The sequence below is a fragment of the Pteropus alecto genome, unplaced genomic scaffold (assembly GCF_000325575.1).
Source record: "Pteropus alecto unplaced genomic scaffold, ASM32557v1 scaffold479, whole genome shotgun sequence".
In the NCBI taxonomy this organism is placed as follows: domain Eukaryota; kingdom Metazoa; phylum Chordata; class Mammalia; order Chiroptera; family Pteropodidae; genus Pteropus; species Pteropus alecto.
In genome coordinates this window covers 336,047-351,314 of record NW_006492031.1, presented here as the reverse complement: position 1 = coordinate 351,314, position 15,268 = coordinate 336,047, and the positions used below count along the sequence as shown (strand labels likewise).

The 15,268-nt window shown below is 41.6% G+C and overlaps 1 protein-coding gene across 1 annotated transcript in view; it reads right to left on the bottom strand.

Moving 5' to 3' along the window:
- Nucleotides 1-15,268, bottom strand: part of GRIK4 (glutamate ionotropic receptor kainate type subunit 4) — a 307,264-nt gene that overhangs the window by 169,109 nt on the left and 122,887 nt on the right. The window contains exon 3 of the mRNA XM_006925242.1: nt 2,835-2,999. Within this exon, the coding sequence (XP_006925304.1) occupies nt 2,835-2,999 (165 nt within the window). The remainder of the gene's footprint in view (nt 1-2,834; nt 3,000-15,268) is intronic.

Genomic DNA, 15,268 nt, shown 5'->3' with positions numbered 1-15,268 from the left:
CATGTCATGTTCCTAATGACTATAGGAGGTGATATTACCATCCACAGTCACAGAGCTAGAAAATAGTAGAACCAGGATTTAAGCCAGGTCAGTCTGATTCTAAAATCCACGCTCTCACTCTTTATACCACACAGTTTCCCCAAAGCAGAGATCATAGAGCTGTAGTTCCTTCTTCATCCAGCCATCCTGTCTCCCTCCTATCTCCTCTCCCAACACTGCCACTGAAGTCCAGTCCCTGCCCCACCAGCTTCAGCTAATTGTACTAACCCACCAGCCACCCTCTCCTTTACTTTGGGACAGAAAGAGCTGGGCTGGAACCTTTCTATGAACCATCTGAATGGTGTCTAAAATCCATTGTGGGGGAGCAGCTCTGGCTTCAGATGAAAGGCTTTTGGGATAAAAAGATTCAGAAGGCCTCTTTTCTAACAAATGTTAATCATGTCTTAAATGCATTGAGATATAAAAGCCGAACCAAGGGCCACTTGCTGATAATATATTTGGTGCCTAAAAGGGCATTAGAAACATGTCCCAAAGCTCTGCAATATGGAATAAAGATACCAGTTTCCTTTATTCCTCTGATTCATCTGGCTTAATATTTGAGATGTATTGACTACTGAGTCAGGCTGCATGGGTCATTGAAGAGAGAATATTTACATCTACTAATGACCTCCATCAGCAATGGACAATCTGTGCTCTCTGCTCTGCCAGGGAAGCCTGGAAGAATTAAAAAAAAAAAAAAAAAAAAGAAGGAAGAGCTGATTTTTCAAAGTATAGACTACAGAGCTATTTAGAAATCCAGAGCCTTGTCTGAGACATGCCCTCCTGGTCAAATACTAGACTGTAAGGAGATTCACAAAAAGTCATTGATGATATTTCTGATTTCATTTGGAAAATCTTTAGAAACTTCAATTTTCCTTTCACTATACTAGAATTTAACCTCTATGATAACTAGGATTTCTATCTGTTCCCTGCTGAATCTCCATTGTCTAGAAGGGGCATAAGAGATCCTCACTAAATTTTATTGGCTGACCAAGTGAATAAATGAATGACTATTTCAGGTACCTGTTCCCTCAAGCCCTCTTCTGGAGGAGGAATCTGTGTTCATAGATGCTGCTGGCTTCAACAGCCCTGTTTTGTATGGTAAGCACCCACCCTCAGTCTCTAGGGATTGATACCTTCTCCAAGGATAGTTATTAAACCCTGGCCAATACCTGTGACTTGTGAGACCAGCTGCAGCAAGATGAGGTGGACCAATCAGTTTTTCTGCCTTGGAAATTTACATCAAGAGGCTCTGAGGGAAGCTGCCACTGAAGAGACTACAAGTTACCTGAGGGCAAGGACCATGTCTGTTTTGTTTTCTGCAATGTTCTCAAACATATCTTGAAATATGCTCCACAAAAGTTTCCTGAATAAATGAAAAAATCAGACCACCATGGCCATTATGGGTCAGGTGTATGATGAATAAACCAAACTAGCAGAGAGAGAAGAAATGGATCAGATACCATGAGAGCTTTAAAGCAACTGTGAGATAGAGAGAAGGCCGCTGCCTTCCTCCCTTCCCATCCTCTCTGGATATCCTACCTAATATGCTTGGGCCAAGGGGAAAATGTTTCTTCTCTTGCCATACTAATAGTCCAGATTAGAGCATTGCTGGATCCATACATAGAAGACCAGATGTCTGACATATATACTTGAGCAAGTTGTTCTTTTGCTTTGTTTTGTTTGTTTTTGCTGTTGAGTGTTGTTCAAGGTGGAAACAGGAGAAAAAGTGAAGAGATGGGAACTCCAAAGTATTAAAGAATAGATGCTATCATCTCTCTGGGCTGAGGGGTGCCTTCCTTTCCCTCTAAACTGGGACTGTTCATTTCCAGCTTAGCTACGAGCCCACTAACTTGGAAGTTCCTCCTGTAAAGTCATCAAAGTAATACCAGCAACACACCAGAGAATTCCAGGGGAGGTGTAGTGGATTGAACACTGCACTTGCAGGGTCCAGAACTCTCTCAGCCATTGACTAGCTCTGTGGTTGGTCAAGTTATCTAATGTCTTTTAGACTTAGTTTCTTTTGTAAAGTGGACATAAAAACACTTAACTCTCTAATTGTTGGGAGGGGTAATGGTAGAGGGTACCAGGGGTAGCAGTAAATTCTAATGTGGATCCACCTCAGGAGTCCTGTAAGAATTAAAAGCAATCTCCAGAGCATAGTAGGGGCTCCATATGTGTGACTCTAGTGACCTGCTATGTCTGGTTGTAAAGTACTGCAACACAAAGGGGATTTTCCTGTATTTTAAGTTGCTTAAATGTCACAACTTGCAAAATTTGCAGAGTAGATCCTAGTATTCCCATTTCACAGATGGAGAAACTGAGTTTAAATAGGATGTGATTTGTCTGAGGTTAATCACAGAGCGAGTAGCCAAGCTCCATCCCTAGACCCTGTTTCTTCCCACAATGCTGCCCTCAGCATAAGAAAGTGAGACAGGCAATCAGATGTACAACGACTAAGCTACCCCTTAGCTGGCCATATCTCTCATAATCACCCACAAGTTTTCATTTAATGATTTGTGTCCAGGAGGATGAAAGAATCAACATGAGGAAATGAGTGAATGGGTAAATGAATGAATGAATGAGTATCCCGTCTTTATTTTATTCTAACCATGATTCACAGCAAAGCCTGGGAATCTCATCCAGGATAAGCTCTATAGGACCTCCTAGTGTGTAGTTCTCTCCCTCCCTTGGGAATGTCTATATCACAGTCCTGGTGATGGGTGCAGCTCCCACTACTAGCCTCTTCTCTGACAGCAAGGAAAGAAGAGGGCAGCCCTGCCCATTCTACGTACTGGTTTCTGCAGTCTCATACTCGCTGTCTCTGAGAAGCTCAAAGATGTCGACTTCGACCTTGGCCTTGCCCAGCCTCTCAGGAGTGCGGTTGATGCGGTTCTTGGCCAGGGTGATGGAGAGCCGCTCCCCTCTGCTGCATTCCATGGGGTCATCCAAGATAGCAGCTGTGGGCAGGCAACCACATGGAGATAGTTGGTATCCTCTACCATTACCCCTCCTCCTTCTACAATTTCCCACTTCTGCCACCTTCCTCTTCCAAGTAGCTCCTTCACCCGCTCCCACCCAGCACTCCTCAGAGCTGTCCTTGAAGCAAGTTCCCTACATCCTAAGAGTCTTGGTTTGCAGCCAGGGGTAGCAGTGAAATCTAATGTGGATCCACCTCAGGAGTCCTGTAATGTCATGGCAGGCCACTGGGGGTCTATCTGTATGAGATCCCCAGGCCCAAGCATGGTGACACCCTTGGATATACATTACCATACACACACAGGTACATGTGTGCAAAGGAAGGGAGATAGTAGCTGTTCTTCAAAAATTGTACTTTTGGCATATGAAAAATTCTCCCTGAGGCAAGAAAAGGTTAAATGGAGGCCAGGTTTGAGCAAGAGAGCTGTGATATAAAGGAGCAGCTGTAGGATACTGCTGAATACTGGCTCTCCAGGCTCTGACACTGAGGAACCATGTCACCCAGTGAGCTATATTGTTTCTCTGAACTTTTTTCCTCACTGAACATTAGGAATAGTAAGACAACCTCACAGGCATGAGGATTCAAAAAGATAATATAGGTAAGTGGTACATGTTATAAATTTAATCTGTGTGAATTAATCAATATGAATGGCATCCACTTAATGGAGTGGTGTAGTACTAAAAACTGCCCAACTTCTGTAAGCAGTATTAAACATAAGTGTTATGGGATCAGAGACACCTGGGTTCAAATCCCAGCTCCACCCCATTTAAAAAGCTATGGGACTGCAGTTTCCTATTTGTAAAATGAGGAAAGAGCCTACTCCTTGGGCTATTGTGAAGATTACATGAATAGTATGTGTGGAGTGCTCAGCATAGTACCTGGTACACTGTAAACACTCAATAAATCTAACTATTGATATCATTCATTCTTTTGGTAGAAGAAATTACAAAATTAGAAATCTAGAGATATTCATAGAAGCATTATTCATAATAGCCAAAAAGTGGAAAAACCCAAACATATATCAACCGGTGAATGGATAAACAAAATGTGGCATATCCATACAATGGAATATTACTTGACAATAAAAAGAAATGAAGTACTGATACATGCCACAACATGAATATGCCTTGAAAACATTATGCTGAGTGAAAGAAGCCAGTCACAAAAGACTACATGTTAGATGATTCCATTTATATGAAATGTCCAGAATAGATACAGAAAGTAGATTAGTAGTTGCTTACTGGCAGTGGTGGTGGAATAAAGTAGAGGAGGTTGGGATTGTGGAGAAATGGAGAGTGACTGCTAATGCAGATAGTATTTCTGTTGGGGATGTTGAAAATGTTTTAAAATTGATTGTGGTGATGGATGCACAACTCCGTGAATACATTAAAAACCACTAAGTTGTATACCTTAAAAGAATGAATTGTGTAGTATATGAATTATATTTCAATAAAAAAAGAAATATCAAGCATATCTTTCAGAAGTTGAGGGCTCAGAAAAGCAATATGGGGAACCAAACCGAAAAGGTTTTACCAACATGTGGCCCTGGAATCTCTGCAGTTGGTGTGGGTAGAGATACTCAGGTTCCATGCTGTCTTTTCTGTATATTTTCCCCATAACTATTGTTACCCATTTTCTAAATCAAAACCAGGACAGAGAATATTACAAAGAATTTTCTTCTGATTTATGGATTTATTTATATGCATAGGCTTATCAAACAATAAAAAATAGATTTCATTTACACAAGTTGGTCATATATTGGGCAACAGAGGTGCATCCCAAGACCTAGACAATAAAGACGGCTTTGTGAGTTAAGTAGCAAAGTTCACGCACACCAGATAGGATTAGCCACCTGCAAGAATGGTCAAAGAACTATAAGTGTATGTATGATAAGGGACACCTAAAACTTCCACCCTGACCTTAGGAAAGCAAGACCAGAATGAGATTGTTACTAAGGAAGCAGAAACTTAAACAATTACACTGTGTTGTCCCAGGAGGGAGACTTTGGAAATAGAATGTAAGTGGGGCAGCCTAGAGGAGTGATTTTCAAATGTGCTCCTTCAAGAAGCAGAGGGGGAGGTCACACTGGTGTCTCCAGCCATACCAGCTTCAAGCAGCACAGCTCCACATCCATCAGTTTTAGCTAACAGGGTTCCACATAAGACTTGATGTGGAAAAAAATGTTTCATTGTTAAAAATATAATAGAAACCATTAGCTCAGCCCTAGAGCATAGAAGAGAGACATCTAAAATGTCAGGAATTGCCTATATTCTCAATGCTGTACTTTATATTCCCACGACTATTTTTATAACTGATAACTTGTACTTCTTAACCCCTTTTTCACTGTTCCTTCAACCCCTTACCCAGTTGGTAACCATTAGTTTGTTCTCTGTATCTATGAATATCTATGAATTTGTTTCTATTTTGTTCATTTGTTTATTTTGTTTTTTAGGTTCCACACATAAGTAAAATTATATGGTATTTGTCTTTCTCTGTCTGACTTATTTCATTGGGCATAATACCTTCAAGGTCCATCCACATTGTCACAAATGCTAAGATTTCATACTTTTTATGGCTGAGTAATATTCCATCGTATATATGTATCACATCTTTATCCATTTGCCTATCAATGAACATTTAGTTTGTTCCATACCTTGACTACTGTAAATAATGCTACAATGAACACAGGGGGGTGTGTATCTTTTTGAATTAGTGTATTGGATTTCTTCAGGTAAATACCCAGAAGTAGAATTGCAGGGTCATATGGTAGTTCTATTTTTAATTTTCTGATGAACCTCCATACTGTTTCCCATAGTGGCTGCACCAATTTACAATCCCAATAATGCATGAGGGTTCCCTTTTCTCCACATCCTTGCTAACACTTGTTGTTTGTTGATTTATTGGTGATATCCATACTGACAAGCATGAGGTGATATATGATTGTGGTTTTAGTCAATAATATGGTAATAACTATATATGGTGTCAGACAGGTACTAAACTTACTGGTTGATCACTTCATAAGGTATATGTCTAATCATTGTGTTGTACTCCTGACATTAACATAATATTGTATGTCAACTCTAATTGAAAAATACATTTTAAAAATAAAGTAAATTGGCAGAAATTGGCACAGCCATCCCACATGAGTCATGAGAAAGAGGCACTGGATCCGTGGCACACAAGCTTTATGTTTCTAGGTACACATTTACTCATGGCCACAACCACGTTAGTGTTAAGTGCTTCATGGACACAACCTCACTTAATCTCTATAACACTTCTTTGAGATGAGTGTGTCATCTATGTCATCCTCACTTGGAGATGAGAAAACAGAGGTCAAGGAGGTCAAGCTACCTGCCCACATTTGCGGAGCAGGTAAGAGGTAGAAGATGGAGGTGATTCCAGGTCATAGATTCCACACTCTTAAGCATGGCTCATCTTCCTTCTAATTGTCTTACCAGGGATTTGCTGCTAAAAAGGGGCATATTTTTTAAAAGGTAGGTGTGTCTTAGTCAGCTCCAACTGCTACAACAAGATATTGCAAACTGGGGAGCTTATACAAAAGGCATTGATTTCTCAAAGTTCTGGAGGCCAGGGAGTCCGAGATCAGGGTGCCAGCATAGTTGGGTTCCAGTGAGGGCCTGCTTCTTGGTTTTCAGATGGCTGCCTTCTCAATGTGACCTCACGCAGCAGAGAGAGAGGGAGAACAATCTTTCTGGTTACGTTTAAAAGGGCACTAATCCCATCGTGGGAGCCCAACCCTCGTGACCTCATCCAAACACCTCCCAAAGGCCCCACCTCCTAATACTGTCACATCAGGGGTTTGAGTTTCAACACGGGAATTTTAGGGAGACACAAACATTTAGTCTATAGCATTAGGGCACATGAGCCTGTTAGGACACCACAAGGGAAGTCTCACCAAGGCAGATTAACTCCAAAACACCAAAAGGCTGGACTCTGGACCTCAGGACATCCCCACAACACCCACAGGATTTTCAGACTGGGGGCAGATATCTTTCTCTTTGGGCCACATGACCTCACTATTACAATCTATTAAATATTTAATTAACCACCTGTAACAAAGTAAATTAATAAAATAATCTCTCAAAAAATCCCCAAGTCCCCTGTGAATCTGGGAACTTGGGCTTCTAAGGTAGGAAAGGAGCAACTTTAGTAATGTTTTGATTAGGTTGTTCATGCTATAGCATCACACTGGACTTTGGCTCTATCCCGTCAGTACACAAAAGGCACAAAGATACCTATACCACAAGAAGCAACACAAACGTAATTGTCTGTTCCAGAGCCTATAACTTCTGTCCATTTCCTTCTCTTTGCAGAGTACATGTGCTGTGGACTGAATTATGTTCCCTAAATTCATATGTCAAAGCCCTCACCTTCAATGTGACTATATTTAGAGATAGGGCCTTTCAGAGGTTGTTAAAGTTAAATGGGGTCATAATGTTGGGGTCCTAATCTGATAGGATTAGTGCCCTTCTAAGACACAACACAAGAGAATGCTCTCTCTCTTTTTCTCTCTCTAACACATGAGGAAACAGCAAGAAGGTGGCTGTCAGCAATCCAGGAAGTGGGCTGTCACCAGAAACCAATGCCACTGGCACCTTGCTCTTGGATTTCCAGCCTCCCAAACTGTGATAAATAAATATCTATTGTTGAATCCACCCAGTCTGTGGTATTTTGTTATGGTAACCTGAGCTGACAAAGACAATGAGCTAATACAAACCCAGATGTGCAAGACACCAGTCAGCCATACAATCAACTCAGAGTGTCACTGGACACACTTTGAGACAAAGGTACCATGACTCGGTACGAAATAGGGAATGTGAGAATTTTACATTAAGGGGTGCATGAGGTTCCCCTCAGTACTCCTTCCCTCCTTCCCTCCCTGCAGGGTCCAAGGCAAGACTCTGCACTCAGAGGTATTTGGCAGGTATTCACCAACTCATTAAGGTCCACAGTTTGGCCCCTCCATCCAACCTCCATGCCATTCTGGCCTTCACTTTTCATTAAGTTTAGGTTTTAGATGGTGGTTAATTTCTGGCTGGAAACAGCCTCAACTAGGTGGTTGGTCGACATCAAACATATAGGGAACAGAATAATCAGAATGACAACAGGAACCTTGTTTCTGGGTCCAAGGATCCAAAGGACAAGATGCAGGCTCAGGCTCTCTCAGTACACCAGAGGATCATGTCCCCTACAGGTATTATCTAATAGCATACTTGCTGTTCAGCAGTCTCCAGCGAGGTAATAGAGAGCAGTGTGCTCAGGACTGAATGTGCAGCCAATGCTCCTGGCCTATGCTGTGTCCCCCAGTCATGGCTGTCCAGCTGGGCCAGGATTCTCAGAGTTCCCAGCCATTGCCTCATGAGGAAAAGCGTCATCTGGCACATCTGCACCCCCAGGGACTGTTCTGCTGAAGAGTGGACCAGCAGCCACGGTGAGGCTGTGAGGTCTGGGGCTGCAGCAAGGGCAGGGTTGAGATGGGGAAATACAATCAGAGACCAGCTCTCTAGCCATGGGAAGTCTATAAGTAATGACTCTTCCATGTTTCTAACATGACTCCTTCATGCCAAGGAGTTGCTAAGCCCTTGCATTTACCTTGAGACTTTCTCCGCATGAACCAAGAACTTTACCGTCTGCCCAGTTTTCTGAGATCAAAGGCTCATGCCAAGGGAAGGGCAGCCTCTTGACTTTGTGCTCACCCCCACCCCAAGCTCCTTTCTTTGTTTTTGTCTCATGCCTATGTTCACTCTGGAGAAATGCCTCCCCTGAGACTAGCAGGCCTCATTCTGTACACTGCGATGCTTCCTGGCTTAGCCCTAATGAGTGTGGCCAAGACTACCCAGAGGAAGGTATATAATCACTGATCAGCTCAAAGTCCTCAGAACTCCCTATTATCTGAAGGCTGGTCCTAGTGGAGTCTCTAGAATGGCATCAGGCTCTCCATGTGCCTTTGTAGCCACAGCTTTCTGAACCATCTCACAGTGACAGTGCCTCCATGTTAGCAACCGGGCTGGCCTTATGTTCCCTTCATGCTTCTGCTAACACCGTCCCTGTCTCTGCCCCCTTTCCCCTACCAGGCCTCTTTTCTTCCCCTCAGACTCACCTCTTCAAGAAACCCTCCCTGACACCTCCGCTGATGATCTCTCTTTGGATTATTGAGAAGCCACACGCTGCTTTGGAGGAGTACTTATCTTTTTGTCTGTATATATGTTTCCTCAACAAGTTTGTACCTTAAAAGCCCAGTGTGATGCCTCCTCCTTTTGAAACTCTCCAGGTTCACCATCCCACATTAATGCCCTCTTCCTTAGAACTCTCATAGGAATTTTTCTGTACCTTTCATCAGATACTAACCATCTTTTACATTTTTTATTATGCCTATTTGTCTATCCAACTTTCTGCCCCTAGACAAGTAGCTCCTTGAGGGTGAGGGTCCTTCCTATTTCATCTCTGTACCTGCACAATTCTGGACACACAGTGAGTGCTTAATGAATGGTTACTGGGTGAATGAATAATGGGAGGCCACTTGTCTTTTCATGCTCTTCATCAAGCAGCAGTTACTGTGCTTGCTCGTGGTGCAGTACACATAAGATGATGTGTAGACTGAGGGTAGCCACTACGCAGTGGGGCCCACAGGGAGGAGGACTCATGCAGAGACCTAGCGGCTGGCGGTAATGCTTGCTGTCTGTTCACCTATGTAAACTGGAACAGGGCTCGCCATCTCTCCACAAATTCTCAACAACTTTTGGGTAACCCCTCAACTTGGAAAATCAGCTTCTTTAATTCCTTAGATCTTCCAGAGTCTCACTGTTGAAGTTTTCCAAGCACCCTGATAACTGTTACCTCTTTAAGTGGGAGAATAACAGGTGGAATCTATAACACTACCTATAGCTGTTTGGCTCAGCTGGTTAGGGCCCTGTGCTAATAAGAAGAGATGGTTTGAGCTTCCAGGTAACCAGTCAGCTTTACCCCCAAGCCAAGCCCCAGGCCGCTTACTCCTTGGGTCCCCAGATACAGCCCCATTGCCATCACTCATTTATCACAAGCTTCCTCTACTCTCCTCTGCCCTCTTGATGCCCCTCTTTTTACCCCTGTTGGCCCCAGTCATCCCTCTTGCTAGAGAAAATCACACCATTGTACAGGTTGTTCCCACCACAAACTCATACCCTTCCTCCTCACCTGAGGTGCAAAACAGGGTCTACCATCAGCCCTTGCCCTTGCCTGACCAGCTCCCTCTCACATTACAGATCGTACTCATTTGCTGGGGGTGCCATAACAAAATACTACATACCAGGTAGCTTAAACAACAGAAATCCATTTTCTCAGTTCTAAAGTCTGGAAATACCAAATCAAGGTGTCAGCAGGCTTAGTTTCATTCTGAGGCTTTTCTCCTTGGCTGGCAGATAGCCATCGTTTTCTTGTGTCTTCACATGGTCCTCCCTCTGTGTGTGTCTTTGTCCTAATCTCTTATAAAGACACTAGTCATATTGGGTTAGGGCTCCACCCTGACTTCATTTTAACTTAATTACCTCTTTAAAGACCCTATTTCCAAATATAGTCACATTCTAATGTTACTGGAGGTTAGGACTTTAACGTGAATGGGGGAGGGGGAGGACATAATTTACCCATTGACATGAACCTTCACCTCTAGCCATTATCCAGCTTCCATCCCCTCACTCCTGGTCCATAGACTGGTTAAACTGAAGTTACTCTCAGTAAACTGCCTCAACTGTGTGCTCTCACCTTTTCCAATAAGCTCCTGTTCCAGGAGAGAGACCCGCCCCACCGCCCAACATGCTCGGCAATCCTCTCCTTGAACTCTGCCTCACCCTACTTCCCTTCTCTCCTTTATCTTTAGTCTCTCTCTCAGAACTGCTCATTCCTCTTTGCCAAAACATGGTCAGCGCCCCCCCTTCCACCCCCCATAGCGACCTTCCATTGATCACACTGACCAAGTATGTCTCTTTGGCTCTCCCTTCTATCTCACCTTCAATTCAAGCCAGGCTTCTCAAGTGATTACTAAACATTTGCTAACTTCCCTTTATCCCATATTCTCCTCAACCCACTGCAATCTGCCTTTTATCACCACCCTACTTAAATTGTACTCACAAAGTTACCATTGACAACCATTTTTGCAAAATTGATTTTGATTCCTTGTTTAATTATATTGCTAGTTGGCATTATTTCCTATTTGCTAGGTGTTGTTCAAAGAACATTGTATGTATTATCTCATTTAATCTCCCCACACCTCTACCACTTGTCCCATTTTATAGTTGAGGAAACTGAGAAAGGGGCAGTCTAAGCAACTTAACCAAAATCATACAGCTCTTAATGGTAGCCGGAGTCCAGAGCCTGTGCGCTGCTACACCACTTCATTAGGCACCTCCCAAGTTACCTTTGCCTCTGAGAGTTCTGAGCATTCTTTTGCCTGAGACCTTCAACTCCCCTGGCTTCCATGACACAACTCCCCTGGGGTTTTCCACCTACTTCTCTGACCATTCTCTCAAGGCACTCTCTTCTCCTGCCTACTCTTTAAATACTGGTGAATCTCAAGGGGACTGTGCAGAGAATTTGTGCACATTTGGTCCTATCTAAAATGTCCACAGAGACATTTGGTCCGTGATCTATTACAGAGTGCAAACATTGAGCCTTGTTCAAATTGTATAGATGTTATTTTTCTTTTAATTCATGAGAAATCTTGGATTTCACATTGACTCTTGTTCTTCCTTTTCATGAAGTTTGGCAGGTTACTCTGAATTGATGAGCAATTGCTCTCAAGTATATAGCAATCTGATTATTATCTTTCTATTTGTTCTATCTGTGAACAGTTTTGGTGATACAGATTTGATTCTGTTAGATCATCGTGAGGTTGGCATCAGTTTTATTTGAGTGTGGCCATCAAGAACCTGGGTGATAACTTGTTCATGGCTTGGCTGTTTGTCTTTTCACACTTCAAGGTACTTTGGGCATGGACCAAATGTCTCTTGATGTTTTAGATAGGACCAAATGTAATTCAAGTGTGCAGAGCCTTCTTCTCTTTTTAATCCCAGGAGCTTCCTAAGCAATATCATTCACAGCCACTTTCATGGGGATACTTTACTTATGTCAACCTGCCTGATGACATCTCTATGTAAATGTCTGATGAGCATCTCAAATTTATTAAGACCCAAAGCAAACTTGCCCTTTCCTCTCTTATATGCTTCCTGTTTTATTCCTAAGTTTAGTTGGTTAATGGCAGCACCAGCTACCTAGTGGGCATCATGGCCTCATCCCAACTCCTCATCTCCCACTGCTTCTGGTTTTAACTCCTCAAAATTTCTTGAATTAGCTCTCTTCTCTCTAGTCTTAACAGCACTGTCCTAGTTCAGTCCTTTAATTTTAAGTACTTAACTGCAACCTCTTAACTCTCACTTGGTTTTCCCATTGGATTTTGAAGCACCACCCAACACTCTTCAGTCACTCCTATACACAACTCCCAGACTGACCACTTTAAGGTGCAAATCTCTGATTTTAATTTTCAATATCAAAATAAATGGAATTACTTGACATGGCAGACAAAACCTGGTTCTATCTCTTGAATTTTATACTCTGCTTCTCTGTTCATCCTCTTTACCTTTTAGAAATATTGAACTACTCATAGCACCACCTAAACATACACACGTGCGCACGTACACACACACACACACACACACACACACACACACACACACTGCTGTTTCATGCATGCCTGCAAACTTTTGCTCATGCTCTGCCTTCTGCCTTCTCACCATTGCTTGCTCACCACTTTCATCCAGAATGAATCTTCAGCTAGACATCCCCTCCTTTTGGAGGCCTTCTCTGGACACAGAGATTGATCAAGAGCCCCAACTATGTATATTCATAGAATCCCATGCATCTTATACTCTGTTTCAATGATCATTTTAATCTCTTTCACTCTTTATTTTTTCCTATTCCCAGTGCTTGTCCTCACTGATAACAGGAGGCACTGTATCAATTTTTGAGCCAAATTTGTTTTGACTTTGAATGACTTCATGCCAACTTCTAGTCCTCCATCAAAATTACTATTCTGACCCATACGTATATGGATAACTGATTTTGACAAATGTGCAGTGCAAAATTGTGTTTTAAACAAACCGTGCTAGAACAATTGGATATCTATGTGTTTAGAAGAGAAAAAGTTCAAACCTTATCTTATCTGCTATTACAAAATTTAACACAAAGTAAATTTTTTTCTAGAAGAAAATCTTTGTGATCTTAAGTTAGAAAAAGATTTCTTAGATATGATACCAAAAGAAAAATCCAAAAATAAAAATTTGACAAACTGAACTTCATCAAAATTAAAAATGTCTGTTCTTCAAAAGACAGTGTGAGTAGAATGAAAAGACAAGCCACATACTGGAGAAAATATTATATGCAAAGCATACACCCAATAAAGGACTTGTATCCAGAATATACAAAGAAATCTCAAAACTCAATAAGAAATCAAACGACCCAATTTTTAAAAATAGACAAATTATTTGAATAGACACCTACTATAGAAAGTATACAGGTGGCAGATAAGCATGTGAAAATAAGCTCAATATCATTAGTCATTGTGAAAATACAAATTAAACCCATAATGAGATATCGCCATAAGCCTATTAGAATGGTTAAAATTAAAAAGCTCAACCATCAAGGATGTGGAGGGACTGGAACATCCTTGATAAGTTACTATGGGACTGGTATAACCACTTGGAAAACAGTTTGGCAGTTTCTTAAGAAGTTAAACATACCATAAGATTTAGTCATCCACTCCTAGGGTTTTATCCAAAAGAAAAGAAAGCATATGTCTACACAACAATTGGTACAAAAATGTTCTTAATAACTTGACCTGTAATAGTCAAAAACTGGAAACAACCATAAACGGGTGAATGAATAAGCAAATTGTAATATAGCCATACAATGAAATACTTCTCAGTGATAAAATGAAATGAAAGAAGCCAGACCAAAAAAGAGTGCATATTGTATAATTCCATTTATATACATTTCTAGAAAATATAAACTAATCTATAGAGACAGAAAGTGGATCAGTGGTTGCCTGAGTTGCGGTTGGGGGTAGTGTTGGAAGGAGAAAGAGTGAGGAATTACAAAATGGCATCAGGAAATTTTTCGGGAGGTGACCAAAAAAAAAAAAAAACCAAAAAAACCAAAAAAAAAAAACAACAAAGAAAAACTAGTTGTCTTATAGTGGTATGGTATTATGGGTATATACATAGCAAAACTTATCAAACTGTACACTTTAAAATACATGCAATTTATTACATGTAAATTATACCTTGATTTAAAAAAAATGTTTTAATGAGAAAAAAAATTACTATTCTTCTGGCTTTTTCCTACCTTTTCTACCCTCTCTCCTTTTCCCTCAGCAAATGAAACATCTTAAACTCTTCCAATCCCTCTGCATCTTCTCCATTTTGAGCCTCCATCATCTCTGTATTCACTCTCAGAAATCATCAAGCTTCTCCTTCATTACAAAACCAAAGGTCTTTTCTTGGTTTTCAGGTTTTTGAAGCTCTTGAGGTGCTTGTGACTGGCGCCATTTTGGGTCACTGCCTGATTTTCATTCTGATCACCTTCACCCTAACCTTCTTCCCTCCCTCTTCTCTCTTCTATATGACTCTTTTAAATGTCAGTATTCCTCAGACCTCACACTCTGGATATAGTACTCAGTTCACTTTCTCTTCATGATGTATTTTTTCCCTTGCAGAATTAATTCTCAACTATCAGATCTATGCAGATAACTCCAAAATTTCTATCTCCAGCCCCAATTTCTCATTTACATATCAGACTCCTATTTCTGTCTGCTAGAGAGAAATGCTGCCTTGGAGGTCTTTCCAAACTCCATGTTCCAAATGTAATCCGTTATCTTTGCATAGAATGGGGGGCTTTTTGACATCCTAGTTTTAATTAATAGCTCCAGTTTCAAACATACAATTCATGTCAGAGCTGTCTTGCACCCTCCCTATTCCTTCAGTCACTCTATCTGTTCAATCATTGAGAACCACTAAGGGATTTGCCTCCTGTTCACTGTTCTGTTCCCACTGCCACTACCCCTGCCTCTCTCCTGCAATGCTCTTAACCTATTTCCTGCCTCCAGTCTCTCCTGTACTAATCCTGCTACTTCCTACTGTACATTCACTTGTCTGGGCCCCAAGTCCTCCACAATCTGGTCCCCACATGCCTTGCTAAGCTCGT